Genomic DNA, 20,264 nt, shown 5'->3' with positions numbered 1-20,264 from the left:
TTTTAGGAGGGGCTAATTATATATATTTTAACAGTTTAAAAACATTTCGGTATGTTAGAAATATTCTAAATCCAGTTTAATCATTGTTTTACATAAAAAAATGTTGAGCGTAAGATTTTACGACGGTTAACACGTCTTGTGAATCCCCTAAATATTTAATAATTTTTAACCAGATAACCTGATAACGAAGCAAGTGTGAACAACCTCAATGAAAGAAAAACTATAACACCCCTATTCTGCAATACTTTCGTATTCGGATTTTGCTACGAATCGTAGAAATGGTATGCTGCGATCCGAATCGTCGAACTTTCTAAATTCGTAAGATTGGCATGCCTAAAACGAGCGATTAAGAAATTGACAGCTTTTTTGCATAATTTTGTACGAAAACATTTCTGTGTCGGAAGTAGGGTTCCTAGATTCTAACACGGAGAAAGGAGTACATATGTCTCCCATATATGTAATACTCCTATATTGGCAGTAAGAGCTAGTACCGTCCAAAAACACTACAGTACAGATATATAAAATAAGCACGTCCAAAATAAAAGGAACATATACGCGTAGCGAATGTCATGCATTAGTCACTTAGGAGTCTTGTACGGAAAGTTTCGTCTTAAATGNTTGATGTCATCTGCATGACTTGGTCATTAATGAAATTCAAACGACATATCTTGCAATGGACTTTTTATAAGTGACCGCTGCAAGACGTTGTCTGTTATAAGTATTTGCTAGGAGTACACCTGCATGACATTGTCACCAGTGTCATTGTCAGCTATATGTCGTTTAGGATTCACAGCAAATGCGACGATGTCACTAAATCCTCATTAGTGACGATGTCACCGGTGATCATTTTCGCTACTGGGAGACTGTCAAGCTTTGATTTCGGAATGATTACACATTGAGAAGTTAGCTTACTGCCAATATAGAAGTATTACATATGTATATGGCATTTATATTTTCGATTGAAAAAAAACAGTACAAACATAAAAACGCACATTTTATTTATTATATGTTGTGCGATTTATTGTTACAAATTACCAAAAAGTTAATACATATCGTCCCCTTTGCGCAAAATTATCGTATGTTACATTTTTTACGAAATTCACTTTTTGATGCAAGTTTGCTTTACAACGCATAACGCATCTTCTTCTTCTTTATTGGCGCTGTAACCGCCTAAGCGATTTTGGCCGAGTCCAAAACAGCACGCCACTCATTTCTCTTCTGTGCTAACTGACGCCAATTGGAAATGCCAAGTGAAGCCAAGTCCTTCTCCACCTGGTCTTTCCAACACAGTGGAGGCCTTCCTCTTCCTCCGTTACCAGCATCGCGGCACGCGTTGAATACTTTCAGAGCAGCAGCGTTTCTGCCCATTCGAACGACTATGCACTACGACTATGCTGCACTATGTCATATCGTTGTAAAGCTCATACAGCTCATCGTTAAATCGTCTACGGTATTCACCATCGCCAACGCGTAAAGGTCCGTAAATATTTCACAGAATCTTTCTCTAGAAAACTCCAAGAGCCGATTCATCAGATGTTTTCATTGTCCATGCGACCGCGCCATAGACCAGCACAGGCATGATGAGTGACTTATAGAGTTTGATCTTTGTACGAAGACAGAGGACTTTACTTCTCAATTGCCTACTTAGTCCAAAGTAGCTCTTGGTGGCAAGAGTGATTCTCCGTTGGATTTCAATGCTGACATTATTATCGGTGTCAATGCTGGCTCCCAATTAAACGAAGTCGTCTACTTTTTCAAACTTTTAACTGTCAACAGTGACGTGGGTGCCAAGACGCGTATGCTCTGACTGTTTGTNTTCGTTTTGTCCTCGTTCACCACCAGACCCATTCGCTTTGCTTCTCTATCCAATCCCGAAAAGGCAGAACAGACGTAGCCCTTGTTTTTACCGAGAATACCGATTTCGTCGGCATACGCCAGCAATTGTACGCTCTTGTAAAGTATTGTGCCTGAGCGGTTCAGTTCTGCGGTTCTTATTATCTTCTCCAAGATCAGCTTAAAGAAATCACACGAGAGGGAGTCACCTTGTCTGAAGCCTCGTTTTTTATTGGAGAGGTCCTTCCCTTTTCTGACGGAGCTGGTGGTATTACTGAACGTCATTTTACACAGCCGTATTAGTTTCGCGGGGATACCGAATTCAGACATCGCGGCATAAAGTCTTCTCTTTATGCTGTCGAAAGCGGCTTTGAAATCGACAAATAGATGGTGTGTGCCCATCCTATTCTCGCAGGTCCTTTCCAAGTTCTGGCGTATTGTGAATACCTGATCTATGGCGGATTTGCCAGGCCTAAAGCCACACTGATAAGGTCCAATCAGTTCGTTGACGGTGGGTTTCAGTCTTTCACACAATACGCTCGATAAGACCTTATAACCTATGCTTAGAAGACTGATCCCGCGGTAGTTGACGCGAATGGCGGGTACGACTTTCTTGTGTTTTGGACAGAGCACACTTAAATTCTAGTCGTCGGGCATGCGTTCATCTGACCATATTCGGCTGCATAAGAGTTGATGCATGCACCTTATGAACTTCTCGCCACCGTACTTTATTAGTTCAGCTGGCAGGCTGTCAGCTTCAGCAGCCTTGTTGTTTTTCATCGTCTGGGGTCATCGACTGGGGGCTCGGGTTCGTTTTATCCACAAATTTCAGCGCTGTTACCATTCAGTTGGGTAGAAAAGTGTTCCCTACATAATTTAAGTACATTCTGGACATTGGTCACAAGGTCGCCATTGTTGTTCTTACAGGAGTTCGCCTAACCCTCTGGCATAACGCATCACCTGTTCAAATATTACGGTTTAAATCCCAACAACTACCCCAAGAATTGACTGTAAATTTTATCGTATGTGACAATGTATTTTTTCTTGTGAGCGAAATTGTCATATATGATACTATGATATATGTATGTGCTAGGAAATTATAATGTAGAGGCCTTTCTACAAAAAACATCTTGCGTTTAGCTATATTTCTCAATCGTCTCAGCAAAACTAAACTTTGGTCTTGATGGTGCTAGCCAAAGCAAAGAATAATACAAAAAACGCTCTTCTGTAAAGTTTGGTTTTTGTAACATACACATATTTGAGGATCCTTTATAGATTTTGCGACAAAAGTATTTTATTGTTGACTTTGGAAATATTTTACTTTAATTTTTTTAATTAGTTTCAAAATTTTAATCCTTGTCTTTTTCAAGTATAAAAAATTAACCTTTCTCTTATGATCAATTAATTATCAATTTATTTGATTTTGTTGACTTTTTTTACATGGGGACATAGATATGTATGTAGTGTAAAACAGACTGGTTAAAAAATGCACAAAGAATATACAGAACAATAGGACAAACCGATAAGTGAATAAGCACATAAACGAGAATATTGTAGTGTTTAAAAAATATAATAGAACAATATGATATGTTGTTAGTTTAATTGAGATACGCATATGTGTGTGGTGCATAGATAATCACTATTTTCCACTGCGTTAATTACTTGCAAATGGTCTGTATATACTAAATTTACTACTCAAATTCATTTAAAACGATACATCTAGTTTACTTCGAAAGTGTAGCTAGCACAAACAATTTGGTTAATGCGCGTAACATAGTTTCATCTTAACTCTAACCCAGATGAAAATCTACAGTCTTTGATGTTCTTTAATTGTATCTTTTAGTCTTCTAGCGTAAAATTGGATAACTTTAGATGTTGCAAATTGTTACGCGCCTCAAAGTATGCTGTGTCGGTAGGATTTTCCGGCGTCGGCACAAATGGCGGCTCTTCGTTTTCGATGTTCTTCCAGTTGATTGATTCAAAGAAACGCATTCGCTGAACATCTTTTGCTGCAGGACGCTCAGTGGGATCAATTGTAAGCAACAAGTCCACTGCTTCGACAGCTTCGGCTGAAAGTGCTTCATCACCTTGTGGCCATTCAATATCTAAAAAAATTTAAATAATGTAAATGCAAAAAATATACCATTACCATTTATTTTTATACTTTTATTTAGAATGTTGTCGAAAACTCTTTGTGGCGTTTCGTCATTGAAGGGCGGTACGCCGGTCAAAAATTCATAAAAACAGACGCCCAGGGCCCACCAATCTACAGCTGGTCCATGCCCTTGTCGCAGCAATAATTCTGGTGCTAAATAATCGGGTGTGCCGAGTATACGTTCACTCGATTGCCGACCAACACCGCCACGTCGCACCGATTTTGGTGTGCGAAAAGGTGTATTCATACGTATCGGAGTTTTCGGTATATTATTGCCCAAATTAATAGGTGACATGGTAGGATCATCAGCTGCCATTTTCAAATATTGCACGCCAGATGTTTTTTCAGCTGCCTGCTCCGATTTTTTCGTATCCATCGATGATGGCAGCGCAAATCGTGTTGCTTTCAGTTTTCCCAACAAGCCACCATCACGGCGTGGCACTTTTTGAGATGACACAGGTGTGGAGAAGACAACGTTTGTGACATGCTCATTGAGAGCCTGTGGCATTTCATCGTCTGAAAGTGAACGCACTTTTAATACGCCGTTAGCCGCTTTACGCTTTTTCGGTGTGCTACTGCCAATGTCAAGAATATCGATTTCTTGTGTTAGCCCGGTGCTGCCGGAGTTGGAGTTATAACCCGATTTCGAACTGTCAGCTTCCGGATTGGATGAGTTCTCCGACCGATTAAGCAGATTGAGTTTGCGTTTCATACCCCTAAAGATTAGTAAAAAAAAAAAAAAATTAAAATGCGGAAAATTTTAAAATTTTCTTGATAAAAACCGCAAGAATTCAGGTCTTTTGAAGTTTTTCGATAGGTTACGAAATGGTGAACGCATGCTGCTGGTCTCGCTTGTTATGTTCGGGGTGTAGCTAAAAAGTAACATCGGAAGCATTTTACCATGTGATATTGTTATCCTGAAACCCGTAGAATGTCATACCTGCGCGAATAATCCGAGCAGCTTGTATCGTTTTTAGAAATGCATATATTCTCAGCCTTGTCTAGCGAACTTGTTGTTGTATTGATTTGCGAAGTAGAATTGTCGCTTTTTCGGCTCGACACGCCCGAGTCTTCTGGGCCTTTTGACATACGCAAACGCTATAAAGTTAAGCAGTAAATGATTACATTTTTTCAAACCACATATAGGGGAAAGGAATCAGGCAGCATTTACCAAAAGTAATCAAAACTAGAAATATTAAAAGAAACGTTGGGACAGTAATTATAGGAAATGACATGCAACAGTTAAAAGAAGGTGCACCGTGAAGATAAGTAAGAGATTGTGTTAACATAAAATTCCCGATATTATCTTTTCAACATTTTCACACATTTTGACAAGGCACATAACATGGAAAAATTTTATAAATTCGTTGCAATTTGAAAACGATCCTCTTCATCATGAACCCAACCCCATTTATCCATAGCTTAAAACACCACACATACTACCAATAAAAAAATACGCTTACACACCTCATCCATCGAACGTTTTCGAACCATACTAAACTCAAATGAAGCCTCTTCTGGTTCATTCCGCTCCATTTTAATACAAATTTTATTCTCTTTAATACAATCTTTTAATCTAGTATATTCTTCTTGCTTGCAGCCCTTTTGTGGTAAAAAGTTTATAGAAATTTTCAATAACAAAGTTTTTGTATTAAGTTTATAATACAATACTTACATTGCAATTCGCTCTAGCTTCAGCTGCGGCGGCTTTAATTTCGATGCTAATATCAACGAAGGCAACATGCCGAGTGTTCGTAACTGCGTTTGAAGTAGTGCTAACTTCATTTTTACTTATTTCTGTTGATGTACATGTGTGGTAGGAAGATGTACTATCGGTCAGTTGGGTCTTCGATATCCAAAATGGAAAAAAAGTCAGAATAACGGCAAAAATTTTATGGTTAAGGGCAATATTACATTAGTTGTGCACGTGTGCGTAATCGAAACATTAATCTCTTCTACTGAAAAAAAAGGAGAGACTCCAGATATTTTGCTATCGCTCGTTCGCTCGGCTTCATTTAAAGACGTATCCGCCTCACTATCTGATGATTCAGTTATCACATCTAATCAAAATAGTTTTATTAATGATATAAATTACATACGGTTTGAATTTAAATACTTCGTTTATTCATGGCATTCATTAAATTTGAAGTTCCAGTGCCACATTCTATTTTCTTCTCTGAACCAAATGATAAATGCGAGGTCAAAGAAAGCAATTGACCCGGAGTACGTGCATTTAAGGTAGGCGAAATATTTATTAAATCCGATATTTCCAAATCTGAGGATTGTGGAATAAAGGAAATTATTCATAAATTAACATAAATGATATATTACATTTTACCTCTTCTATTGTCGATTTTGCTTAAACCAAAATCCGTCAATTTTACATGGCCAGTGGCCGACAACAACATATTATCCGGCTTTATATCGCGATGCACAATACCGTGCTCGTGCAAATATTGCAACGCCAGCGCAACTTCTGCCACATAAAAACGCGCCACTGCTTCGTCAAGGTATCCGAACATGGTAAGCAACGACTTTAGATCACCACCTACCATATAATCCATCACTAAATAGACGTAGGAGACGGATTGTAATGAATAGAATAAGCTGACGCAAAAAGGACTACGAGACAACGCTAACGCATTGCGTTCGGTAATAACTTGAGATACCATATTTTTATTTATCATCTCGGACTTTCGCATAACTTTGATAGCGTATAATTTATTGGGATCATTGTTTTTGTAACCCAGAAATACTTTGCCAAATGCACCACGGCTAATTGGCTTAATAATCACAAAATCTTTGATTGTTGGAAGCTGTGGGGAAGACAACAAGAAAACTTCAATAAAAATATAAACATGTGCATACGTAGATGCTCATTTGTAATATGCATGTGGCGGCGATTATAACAAGGTGCACTGCAATCGGTGGTAATTTGGCAGCAAGAAAAAGCACAATGCAGAACGAACAGCTTAAACCTCGCATAAAATAACTGCTCTTTACGAATGCTCTAAAATTGTGTCTTAAATGAAAACGTATGCATAGCTATTTCATAATAATTACTTTGATGCAGCATTAAAATCAAGCTGCGAGACATGCAAATGAAACGTTTTAATACCTTGGTACAAGATTGGTTCTCCGGTTTTGTTGTTAGTATATTAATTTTATCTAATAAGCGCTCCCCATCGATTATCATAGCGGACTTCTTCGGTGTCTTGTAATCGCCCTGGTGGTATTGAACAGTTGTAGTTTCCTCTTTTTCCATGATACACTCGTATAATGTTCTAGACGAATTTTTGCCGCGCATATGTATATGTAATACTTTCCAAAACCTTTGAAATATGCTCTATATAAATTGGCTCTTTTTAGAACGATTGGTCAATAGATCAATTAGGGAATTTATTTAACACATTTAAGTAAGCATAACCCTCGCATCGTGAACAGAATAAAAAATTTTTGTTTAAAATTCCACCGAACTTTGAAAATCATAAAAACTAATTTGACATAACTGCCATGACAGTGCGGCCAAGTTGCAGTATACTGGTGTACTGATCACGGTTGCCAGGTAGCTCTTTTTTGTGCACCGTTGAAGCAACAATCGCTGGTGTGAACGGCTCTTCAACTATTATTATTATTATCATGAACGAAAGACACAAGATCACGCCTTACGGAAAGAAAGAAAAAAGTTATTTTCTAGCTGTTGAAATCTCGACGCCATCTTTGTTGTAAGAAGTAAACAACGAAGAGAACAAAAAAAAAACGCGTAATTGTTGAACGCATGAATAATCATTTTTATTATGCAAATTCTCCTATAAATCATGTCGTTGTGTTAAATTATTCTTTACCTTATGTGTGCACACGTTGTCACAAGCGAAAATTAAGAAAATTGCAGTAAAAAGCCACCACCAAATTGTAAACAACGAACAAATGTAAACAAACGGCTTATGTCAAAATCGCCCTACTTTTTTCATAAGTGCGATTATAACGGGCCACTCTTCTGCTGTCGTGATCTTGTCTTTTTGGTTCATGTATTATTATTATTATTATTCAGTACTGATATGAATATCAGAACTAATAGAATTATATGAGCATTGGCTGCCGAGGCCATCAGCTCTACGTTGCAGAAATGAATTGTGTTTATATTTGTGTATGTGTCACGTAGTTTTAGTGGTTATATGGTTAAATCAATAGTTTTAACGAATCTAGCGATTTTTTCAATGTTTGNAAATGAGTTGTGTTTATATTTGTGTATGTGTCACGTAGTTTTAGTGGTTATATGGTTAAATCAATAGTTTTAACGAATCTAGCGATTTTTTCAATGTTTGTGGAGGTAGGAATGGAGAGTATTTCCGAATGTGAGTCGAGTATTGCTTGCTTTGCTTCTTCGTATAGAGGGCAATCGTTGAGGATGTGTTGCAATGTTTGGAGTGAGTTACAGTTTTCGCAGATTGTTTGGTTTTCTCTTTTTAGGAGATATGCATGTGTTTGTGTTGTGTGCCCAAGACGGAGTCGAGAAAATATCCTGGTTTTAAAACCGTTTACGTTTTTGGGGTATTCCGGAGGAACTAGATCTTTGTTGATGGCTGAGTAGTGAGGGTGTTGGTAGTTTTGGTATTCCGTTTTTGACTTTGCTTTTAGGTGTTGGTAGATGTGGTGTTTTATGTCAGTTTTTTCTATGTTTGAAGCGGTGACGATGGGAGCCATACATGCGAATTTCGCAGCTTCATCGGCGTGGGAGTTACCTTTGATACCTGCGTGTCCAGGAACCCACAGTAGCTTAACGTTGTTGACGTTTTTTATTAGTATATCCCTAATGTTGTTGATGGTTTCCCAGTTGTTACAGATGGGATTTCTCACCGCTCGTATGACTGACAGGCTATCAGAGCATATGACCACTTTTTGCTTTTTATGAGTACATAGCGCCAACGCTTCTAGAATGGCACTTGCTTCTGCAGAGAATATTGAGGAAAGAGGGATCATTTGCTTTATGCTTAGATAAGAACCAGATTCGGTCGTAACGCTAAACGCTGTTGAGTAATTTGTTTTGGAGCCATCTGTGTAAATGATAGTACATCCGTTCTTTTTGAGGTCGGTTGTTTTTTGTAGAAACAGTTGTTTAAAGGTGGAGTTAGGGGTATTGTCTTTTTTTATCTATTTAACGACTTTTCAACTAAACTCCGGGTTTACACCGGACAATATTGTCAAGACAATTATGTCAAAATGATGTGTTTGTTGTAATATGAATTCGCCGTGTTTACAACAAACACATCATTTCGACATAATTGTCTTGACCAAAGAACGTAAACCTATAAGAGCAGACAACACGTTATAATTGTAGCGGGTGTGAACATGAGGAGCGTGCCTTGTTTTTTCATCCACTCACAAAACGTATTTGGGCAAAAGAGAAACACGCTCCTGGTGTTCCCACTCGTAACAATTATAACGTCTCTTCTTATAGATTAACGCTCTTTGTCTTGACAATATTGTCCGGTGTAAACCTTAAGTAATGAAGTTCGGGGGCAGCCAGCTTTACATTCAACTAATCTCCTCTAAAAATGCCTGCAAAATCGCCTCATGCGAACACCGTATAAGCAAAAGACTTGCAAAGTAGGAAAAATTGAAAGAGCAAACTGACATTTCATTTCTTCCAGCAAGAAAAGCAGCTGGTAGGAATTTTGCCACATAAGAAACTTATCTTGTTTTGGAAGTTAAAAACAGTAAAATAAGAGATTTTAAACGAACGTACCTAATAGTAAAATATATACCATCTTTTTCACTGCCGTACCAAAATAAAATCGTTGATCGTAGCGCTTTCTGCCACCTAGCGTTAACGCAGACGTTTCATACTTAAACCAAAGAACGTACGTTGTTTGCTTAAACAAAAGCGGCAGCGCAACAATGGCATAGGTTTGTATGTAACTTCCGTGCCTAAATTAGCGCGAAGAGCGCCAAACTGTTAAGAATCCTCATGCCCGTACAATTTGAATGGAGCATCCCACAACAACGCGGCGCTAGCGCCCAGAAAATGAAATCTTCATGGCGTTACGTGTTGAAGTTATGAAATACGATTTTGTTGAGGTCTGCAGCCCACTTAATTTCTTTATGTTCTTTCAAAATCGGATTCCTTTACGCTCAGCGTTGCCTCAGCGTAATTTCGCTCTTCTTTCTTTGGCTCTCCTGCTAATTTAAAAAATTAAATTAAATTTGAAAATGGATAAACATAAATTCCAGCCAACTATTTTCAATAGTCGAATACATCGATCAGCTGTTTACTTGCTAGTTTTGCGTTTCTTTACTATTTCTTTAATTCGCTCTCTGTGAGCGTAATACTCTCAATTTCCTCGTTCTTCTTCTTCTTGATAATTATCTGCTAGTAAAGAAAAGAAACAAAGCCTTTGTTTAAATATGCCAAACGATTGGCAGCACTGCTGCTTGTTCCTTGAAATTGTTGTTGCATTTGCTTGTTTGTTTACATTTTGTGCTAAGCAGCTGATTGGTTTTTGGTAGGATTTGGTGGGATTGATTAAACAACCTACCAATCAGTCTTGGTTCTTTGGTACAAACACAGGGTTGCATATCTCATATCTACATCCCTGCCAAAATCGCGCNTTCCTTGAAATTGTTGTTGCATTTGCTTGTTTGTTTACATTTTGTGCTAAGCAGCTGATTGGTTTTTGGTAGGATTTGGTGGGATTGATTAAACAACCTACCAATCAGTCTTGGTTCTTTGGTACAAACACAGGGTTGCATATCTAATATCTACCATGAACGAAAGACACATGAGCACGTAAGAACAAGAGAATGAAAAAAGTCGATTTTTTTAGCGGGTTCTACGCCATCTTGTTTCACTGGAAAACGAGCGAAAAGTAAACAAAGCAAAGAAAACAACGAAAACCAAAATTAGCCAAAATTATTGTCAGCCACTTTAAACGCACAATTTAGGTAAAATGATGCAACAAAATGCTTTAAAATGTGTTGTCATGTTGAATTAACTCTTCTTTACTTGAATAAAAGTGTAAAATAGTGGTGCTTGTGATGTAAACAAACGCTCAGCTGACGAACCCGCTTTCGCAAACTTTTTCTCAAAACCAGTTACAAATACAACGTCGCGTTCTTACGTGATCTTGTATTTTTGGTTCATGCATATCTACATCCCTGCCAAAATCGCGACTACTCCATGCATGCGTGTAAAGAGTACTCCCTAAGGATCAAGGAGTACTCCAAAATTAACCACAATTCATATAAAAAATATGGTCCAATTAACATTGCGATGTCCTAGGGCAGGACCATATACTCCATCCCTGCATTACATCAGAGTAGCACAAAACTACTCCAACATATTAACAATGGCATTGTTGTTATATTTTTTCGTTTGTACACGCTATTGTTCTTCACTTCTCAAATGCTTTTTCGCAATTGATAAAAACCAAGACAAAAATTAAAAATTCCATGTTGCCTCTGACGGCACTCGAACCCGAACTTGCTGGGAGCTAAGAACTAACAGCGAGCATCTCTACACGTTCAGCTACAGCCAGACATGCAAATGTGCTTTCAAATGCTCAACTTCAATCACATTTCGTTAAAACACGAGCAGTGATCGGATAACAAACAATAAGCTGGCGCAGAGACACGAGTTGGTCCGCTACAGCATGACAGAGGAACACTTTTGTAAGTACTCCAATTTACCACAAAAAGACTACATGGTCCCACGATTTTTGCAGGGTTAAAGTCATTTAATATTTTAATTTTATTATAACTAATAAACTAACCATTGGCCAACAAACGATGATTTATAAACGTTCTCTGTCGATGTATCGTCAATTTAGCGGTTTTAGGAAATTTGTAAACATCGATGGCAAACATTGTATTTTGAACCGATATTATCGATGTATCAAAAATATCGATGCATCGTTAGCATCCATAGCACCCTACAAAGCGGCGGTCAGCGGCCTAGGCAGTGTGCGGACTATACCACTTTTGTGGAAGATCTACGTACCATTTTTTTTTTTTAATTTAGGGCGTGTGTGAATCGGTAACAAAGTTTGCGGCAAGTAAATTTTTGACAACTATGAGGTGAATAAAATTTCAGTAGCTCATGAGGCTAGTGAAATTTTTGACAAATGGATAGAAAATTTTGACAATCGCAAAGATTGTTTCTGTGTGTAATTTTTCGTAAAACAAAAGTTTAAATTGATGAAATGCTATCAGTGATGGTAGATGTTTTCTTAAAATATTAATTTCACTTCAATTTGTAATATAAACTAACCGACTAAATCTGCGGTTATCAAAAATTTACTGCTGTCAAAAAAGATTTCATTTCACACAGCAGATTGGCAAAACTGTCTCACCATAGTAAAAATATTATTCAACAGCATATTTTACAATTTTGCTCATATTACGATGTGGATTATTTTACCATCCTTAATTTTCTGTTGATTAGTTGCGTTCGATAACAAAATTAGCCAACACCAGCCAACAATCAAAATCAAGAGAGTAAGCGAAAATTATCTCCCAAAGAGATGAAAAAGCAAAAAAGTAAACGAACAGGAAATTAGCCATTACTTTCGAAACCCTGAAGAAGAAGACACACCAGCTGACTTTGTTTATGTTTTATTTGTAAACAAACTGAAATTCATGTTGCCTCCATAGAGAAAAAAGGAAAGTGAACATTTTTAGAAGTAAAAACTAGTCGGTGTTATCATAAAGTCACATAGCAGGCAGCCAAAAAGCATATAAATACCAAACTCGGAAAATGCAATTTTGTTTGTTTACAGAAATTGCAACCATATGTTTTGTGATCATATGTTTTCGTGTTGGATAATTTTTGCTGACTAAAATTTTGCCAGTACAAAATGAACGCTTCTCTTGCATCAAAATGAACGCTTGCTCTCTCAATTTTTGTGTGTTGGATAATTTTTTGTCGTTATCGAACGCCATCCAGTAAAAATTTGGAAAACTATTACAAATTTTTGATTTGTCGAACGCACCTATTGTGAATACAACATTGGCTCTAATTTTTGCATTCCATTCTCTAATTGAATCCTTAATAATTAACACTTTACTTAGCTTCGTTTTTTTTTCTATTAATTTTCAGTGGCATTTCCGGTCAAATGAGTGAAATGGGACTAGAAACTGGCCTTGGTTTGATTTAGATCAGAATAGGCCTTCATTGTCAAATGGGACTAAAAAATGGTCTTTGGTTTGATTTAAATCAGAATAGGCCTTCAGGCGTGTACATGCGCTGCTAAGGAGGCTATTTGTAAGTTTTTGGCCCATAATATCATCGATAAAGGTAGGGATAAAGGAAAGAAAGTTGTGTCAAAATAAGTCAAAAAATTTTATTGTCAAAATATTACACTGTGAAAACCAGCCTTTATTCATCCATACAGTCCAGTATCTAGGATGTCTACAAATTTAAAATTTTTAGATGAGAACTACAGCTATTTGACCCATGATAAAAACATAGCAAGGTAGAACCGTTCTCTCAATTTTTTTTTTGAAGTTTGCCAACATTTTAAAATCATATAAAAGTGAAAATAAAAAATTGAAATTGTTCGAAATTGTTGTTGCTTGAGATTGAAAATGAAAATGTGTGTGTGAGTTTGTGAGTAAATTTAAAAATTAAATTGTTTGGAAACGTCAANGGCACATTGATTATATTCTCTAGATTTGCTGCACCTATTAAAAGGAATCGGATAAATTAGCAGACTTCCTGTTGTTTTATAAAAAGCTGGAGAAAGAAGTATAGTTCGCAAAGTGTGTTTTTTGTCTTTTTCGCCAATATTTTTCAGTAGTCAAAATTAGACAAAAACAATGCTTCTCCGATTCCCATTAGACTATAGTCTATAGATATAGGCTCAATTGAGAAACCTTATCATGTCTAAAGTATATACATATATCTTTTGTATTCATGTTTTAAATAAAATTTATAAAAAAAAAAACTACAAATGAATGATGTAACTTATTTTAGGTACAATCTGTCTCATTTAGGTACATTTATTGTGTGATATTAGGTACAATCCGAAATTTCCATTTTTCATCCCTGCTCCAAACCGACGACCCTGACTCCAGATGCACCATTGACTCTGCCTATTGACGTCGCCCGCTTCCTCGGCCTCAGGCTTGTAGTCAGAGGATGAAGACGATTCATGACTAAACCTCAGGGGATTGAGCACTTCTTCGACACCTGAGTGGAAGATCGACCTATCCCGGCAGCCAGTTCGAAAACACCCTATCTCAGAAAACTTTTCAAGAACGCCCTATCTCAGAATTTGATTGAAGAATGCCCCTATATCCGAATTCGGTTCAAAAACGCCCTATCTCAGCACAGTTTTCATTATAGGATGCGTTCGGCCTACGCAATAATTACCGCAATATTGCAGCCTTGTTGCATTCTTGATGAATATGTTGTTGAAGTTCCATGGTACAATAACCATGCTGATGCTCAACTTAATTCAACTNTGAATGAGGATGTGCCTAATGAATGTCCGGCATGCGGAGAGACCCCACATGACTCGAAACATCTCTTCGCATGCCCGGCAAACCCGACATCCCTAACGACCTTGTCCTTATGGGCAAACCCCGCAGAAGCTGCACGCTTCCTAGGGTTGCCGTTAGTGGAACTTGACGACAACGACTGAGATACCAACCGATCTGGGCGGGGTTGTTGTAGCCGCTACAACAACAACAACAACATGCTCAACTTAAAATATTCTGAAATGCTACCAAAAATTATGCAATAAAAATTTGTAAGTTTTGTAAGTGGCTTTTGATTTCCCAATGATTAGTTGTATTCGCTAATCATAACTGATGCAAATGCCTTATTTACGCAACTAAGTTCCAATTAGGCATTTAACCGTGGTTGCGCGTATTGGACATTTCCGTCAATTATAGTTTAGAAATAAATGCGCCCGATGCTTTGGCTTGATGCATTTCTGAATACGCCCAATAATTCGAATCAAGAAGTTCGTTAGATTTAAAAACCCTCAATCTTGTTGCGATTTATTAATGAAAGTATGTAGATATTTGTTTACTTAATTCATTTAATTAATACCAATGAATTGAAAGGTACTGGGCTGAAAAAGCTGCGCTTGAGCAGTTGCAACAGTGTTGCAATTTTTCATCAGTATGACATTATGTCACTTTTATTTCGTGCCTCATTTTTTTTTTTTAAATCAGTATTTAGATTGATTTGCATCAGTCTGTACATGCGCTGCTAAATCAGTGACCTGTCAGTCATAGGATTAATTCTTTTTTTTACTATTCGGACTACATATTGAGACATGGCAAAGGTTAATTTAATGAATACAAATTTTGTCCTCAAAATATGACAGTGAAAACCAGCTTTTGGTAATGCTCGACATGCAGAGAACTTTTCAGAGAGTTTCAACTAAAAAGGTTTTTTTATAAAATCTTTTATTTTTTAAGAATATTGGATATGGATAAAAATCTGCACAAAATTATGATTATGTATTATGTATTGTAATATANTTGGATATGGATAAAAATCTGCACAAAATTATGATTATGTATTATGTATTATGTATTGTAATATATCTATAATTATTGTATAAAGTTGCGTACAACTACATATATATATATATATACTGAAATAATAATGCTTCCGTGTATGGTTACCAACATATTGGTCTTAGTTTTCACAAACAATATTTTTAATACACAAATGAATCTTATGAAAATTTGAAATACATCGCAAGGTACTACAAATCGTACATACATATGTATACATGTGTATGCATTAGATAGGGTATCTGTAAATTTATATGAATATCCAGAAATCAATTGGGATATGATTGAGTTACAACTAAAACTAAATTATTCTAATTCATATAATGAGCAGTCATCAAAGCAAAAGAAGTTATAAAATGCTTATTTACTTTGTGTTTTTGTCTTTCTTTTAAATATTTGTTCTTTTATGTTTTTCTGTGCGAAAAAATTGCATTATAAAAAACATAAAAAAGTAATATTTTCTTATTACATGCCGATTATTCTAACTTTAGGATAAATTTGCAATCCAATATGTTTTCCATCTCAAGTTCTGGCCTCACATTTTGGGATTTCTGACAAGGAAAAACAATATGAGAGACCAAACCGGATATGCTATATTTTTGTTGTTGGAACAGCATAAGGCAATTTTCCAGCAGAAATCTTAGTAATTGCCTTACACGGTGACAAAAACAACTACTGAGAAAATAAAATGTTTACTCGTTTAATAGTTTTGATTATCTACACATCTGTGTGTAGCCACTGCTTTCGAATGAAATAATATCCATTTGCTTCAAGGTCAGAATCTAACTAAATTTTTTTTTGGATCGTGAAACGCTCTTAATAACTAAATATACCTCTTCACTTAAACATTTATATTTTATAATGAATGTAAATATTGTATGTATGCATGTATATACGTATATATTGTATGTATTAAGAACATGAAATTAAGGTAGAAAGGGAATAACATATATGTACGTTAAACATGAGATACATTTAAAGAGAAAAAATACGGTAACTAATATAAACTGTACGCTTGATTGCTTGCCTTCTTTCATTTTACATGACATTACATCTCTTATTTTTAACAGAAGTTACTGAAGTGTCTGCAACGCCGGCTGCAACTTCATGCACATCCGAGGATTTCTTTTCAACATCGCCTTCTGAATTCCGTTCTTCGCCCTTCTCCATACTGCATTTTTCATCGACTTTCATAGGTGAATCCATCTTGGGCGTAGCATCATCGTCAGTTTTTTTGCCCACTGTTACATCTTCGGTGGCAGTCTTCTCCTCACTTTCAGCGCCTTCGTTGATTTCTTCCTCAATTGAAATGCCAGAGACATTTTGTACTTCGGCCTCATCATTTGCTGTTAGTTTCGAGGTCAACTTCATTGGTGTACTGCTTTGTATGGAAGCCCTGGAAAAACGCGAGCGTAGCATTGTTAATGGGGAAGAGACCACACTAAAGAAGGTCTGCATATCCAAACGTGCACGTTTCGGTGGTGAATAATCTGCATCAGTTTGCAAACGCATGGTCGATAGTGACTGTGGTGGAGGTGTACGATCGCGTTTACGTCCACGACCGAAGAACGAGAACGATGAATTATTTGGAACTTCGGAGCCAACTGTCACATTCATGCTGGTGTTGGTGGTCGAACTGACATCCAATTCGGTATTAATACGCCGGTATGATTCACGGAACTGCAAATTGCCTTCGAATTTCGAAGGTGTATATTCGGTCAGGGGGCGTATGCTGCGACGTCCGGCGATCTGTGTAAAGGCGCGAGGCGCACTGCTGCGGTTCGGTGAACTGCCAGTACTTTGTATTTTAGTTGGCATTTCTAATTTTGCAGCTGCAGCTTGCAATTTGGCCTTATGTGTTACTGGTGGCGCCTTGCCTGGAGTAGAAGTTGCAGCCGGTGGCTGTGGAACAGGGACCACAGAAGCTGCAGTTGGAGCTGGGTGCTTTTGTGGTTTTACTGGTGAGGGCTCTACAGCGAGAGTCTCCATTTCGACATCGTCTATGACAGTCGTGACTGTTTTTGTGCGCTGTGAAGCGCTCGACCTTTCCACAGCTTTTGTGGGCGTGGAGGCTCCAGATGATTTATCTACACCTTTGGTGGGGGTCGTGCTGGTTTTGGATTGCGCTGCACTGGAACGCGATGTTGGTATGGACACATCGGTTTTGGTATCATCGCTCTTAATAGATTCGGTTTTTTCTACTTGTTTTTTATCGGTCTCAGCTGCGCAGTGTCATGACGCCGGGATCTGGTTTTTTTCTTTTTCGCGCTGTTTTTTCCGGACCATGCTCTTTTTTCTTATCTTTCTCCTTTTCTTTCTCAGATTCCCTATCATTTTTTTCATTGTTTTGCCCGGGTTTTTGTTCCTTGGACTTGGCTTCTTCCTTGGCAGGCGCAGCAGTTTTCTCGTTTGATTTGCTTGTGCTTGTAGATTTGGCGGTTGCGTTTCCGTTTGAATGTGAATTTGTAGACTTAGCATTGGAAGCATTACCGTTACCATTTTCTTGTTTACCGCTGCCATTTTGCTGCTTTTCCTTTGTGCCGCCATTGGTTGCTGCTTTGCCAGCACCATTTTGTGATTTTTTCTCATCAACTTTTTCATTTTTCTTTGCTGTCTCATTATTTACAGCCGGCTGTTGTTGTGGCTGCTTTTTCTCTGTATTCTGTAATTTTTTTACATCCTTGGGAGTGGATTCCTTTGCATCATTATTAGTTGGCTCCGCTTTCTGGCTCGCAGAAAGTTTATTGTCATTTTTAGCGCTAGCGCTGTTATTTGAACTGCCATTGGAATCTGCAGATTTGCCACTGTACTGATTTTGATTATGCTGCTTGCCACTGCCAGACAACGAAAGTGGCGCACGCCGCGGTTGTTGTGATACAGTTTTGGTCGACATCTTGATGATAAATGAGAATTAAAGCAGCCTGTATGACGTTGTTTATGCAGTGACTACACTTTTCTATTCCTGGAGTATCTATAAACAAGAAAAAAGTAATAATTCATTCAGTTTCTTATTAAAAACTGGTTTTACATTATTCTACACATTATTTTAACAGACAAAAAAGAACTCTTTATGAAATGAAAGTGAAACCAAAATGTATTGAACACCCTGAGTGAAACTATTATCAGTATTGAGCGTATTTGTTTACATATTCTGTTCTAATGTGTAACGTAAAACAAATACATATGAATACATATAAATTTGGAAATATGTACATACATATGTATATATATATATATATATATACTGCAATCGTGTGGGACAAACAAGACAAATACTGCATAAGCACATTTAATCTATACAGTTGCAGTAGCGCGAGCATTAGGAATGTTAATCCAGGGATATTCGGGATTTGTAATTTGCACTGATGGCAATAATAGAAACTCCTTTTCTTTTTTTATTTAATAATTAATATTTGTTTATAAATGTCTAGCTCATTATAAATATAACACCGCGCAATAGTAAATTTTAAACACAAATATCAATATATTCGCGAAACCCTGGGCCAAATATAGTAAAATTGCCTTTTTAGTTTTTCACTCTGACGTCAGTAATTCAAAAATTATTTAAAAAATTCATAGAAATGTGCTTAGAGAAGAAGTATGGGTATAAAATTAAAGAGGAAATCCTGTAGAACTTAAACAGATTCAAGTTTCTGGTGCAGAAGGGCTGGTAAATATTGAAAATGTCATTTTAAAATTTTATCCTTGAAATTTTGCAACATTTATTTTTGAAAAAATTTTATGTTAAGGGCTTATATAAACTCGATAACAGCCTCGAGTTTCGTTCCTCTAACTTTGTCAGCTTATAAATTACCTATTCGTCCTTGTGAATCCAAAAACTTAAATTTTTTAAATTTTAAAGAAATCTCCTATTGCATTTGTTACCCATATTTTTATTCGACATTGCATTGAATTTTTTAAAAAAATTTTGGAATTAATCATATCTCTTAAATTACAGTCCTTCAAAATAAAACGTGCGGTCAAAGAAAAAAAACATAAAAACGCCACTTTAAATAAAAAAGTAGGTTTCAAACCCATTTATTTATTATTTATTTCATGGTAGGAGAGCTTCTCAAACAATATAGAAGCAATTTTTTTGATTCAAGTTGTCGAAAAGTAATGAATATCTAAATCCCGCGACTAAACCCGGGATCTCGGGATTGTGACAACGCCATCCCGAAAATCCCGGGATCGGAAAAAGCCGAAAAATTAACATCCCTATTGGGCATATAGCACTTAAATTGAATAACAACAAAATGTGCGCTTATCTTCGTACATATGCACATAAGTGATAAATAGCATTTCAAACACTTCAAACGCTGCCAGTAGCATAATACACAGAGCCATGGGTAGCTTCTACAGAACACTGCACCATCTTTGAATGTTGATAGTTCTACAGCGGGGCACAAGAGGGAAACAAGTTCAGAGACAATGTCAAAGGCGGAGTGATTACGCCAAAGGGGGTTTTTCCAATATTTTTAGAATGAAAAAGAATTTTTGAGGTCAAAGAATTCGATGTAATCTATTGTACTTTCATAATTTTGACGTGTTTTATTAGTAAAAAATATTCGGGGTCAAAATTTATATGTGATATTTTCGACTATAGTAGTATCGTTTTTGGGTATTAGACGAAAAAAAAACAATAATAATTTTAATTTTTCGAGTCTCCATAGAGGAATATGGACTTTGGCCAGTGTGATATCCTCTACTATAATAACATCGACGTAGGGGTTGAGGCTCGGGAAAT

General features: G+C 36.9%; 2 protein-coding genes across 4 annotated transcripts; both read right to left on the bottom strand.

The window, feature by feature from the left end:
• Positions 1-3,161: 3,161 nt before the first annotated feature.
• gwl (serine/threonine-protein kinase greatwall) lies at positions 3,162-7,517 on the bottom strand. Of its 3 annotated transcripts, none has more exons than XM_017624227.1 (10): positions 7,107-7,517; positions 6,327-6,804; positions 6,105-6,263; positions 5,903-6,048; positions 5,664-5,834; positions 5,456-5,590; positions 4,929-5,086; positions 4,771-4,860; positions 3,998-4,704; positions 3,162-3,938 (listed from the first exon to the last, which is right to left on the bottom strand). In XM_017624227.1, exons 1-10 carry the CDS (start codon positions 7,293-7,295, stop codon positions 3,673-3,675), a joined length of 2,499 nt encoding a protein of 832 aa, XP_017479716.1. In that variant the 5' UTR covers positions 7,296-7,517; the 3' UTR covers positions 3,162-3,672. The 3 variants fall into 3 exon arrangements, with proteins under 3 accessions (XP_017479716.1, XP_017479718.1, XP_017479717.1); XM_017624229.1 differs by having other exon boundaries at positions 7,052-7,122; XM_017624228.1 differs by lacking the exon at positions 5,456-5,590.
• An 8,250-nt stretch (positions 7,518-15,767) lies between these two features.
• Positions 15,768-18,514, bottom strand: kuk (kugelkern). Its single transcript, XM_017624230.1, is given in 3 exon segments — positions 15,768-17,742; positions 17,745-17,780; positions 17,783-18,514. Coding segments are annotated over 3 exon segments (1,851 nt in total). The 5' UTR covers positions 18,411-18,514; the 3' UTR covers positions 15,768-16,555.
• Between the last annotated feature and the right edge of the window lie 1,750 nt (positions 18,515-20,264).

The sequence above is a fragment of the Rhagoletis zephyria genome, unplaced genomic scaffold (assembly GCF_001687245.7).
Source record: "Rhagoletis zephyria isolate East Lansing unplaced genomic scaffold, Rhagoletis_zephyria_1.1 Rzeph_scaffold_03537, whole genome shotgun sequence".
In the NCBI taxonomy this organism is placed as follows: Eukaryota; Metazoa; Arthropoda; class Insecta; order Diptera; family Tephritidae; genus Rhagoletis; species Rhagoletis zephyria.
The sequence above is the reverse complement of the archived record's forward strand: the minus strand, read 5'-3'. Positions and strand labels throughout refer to the sequence as shown.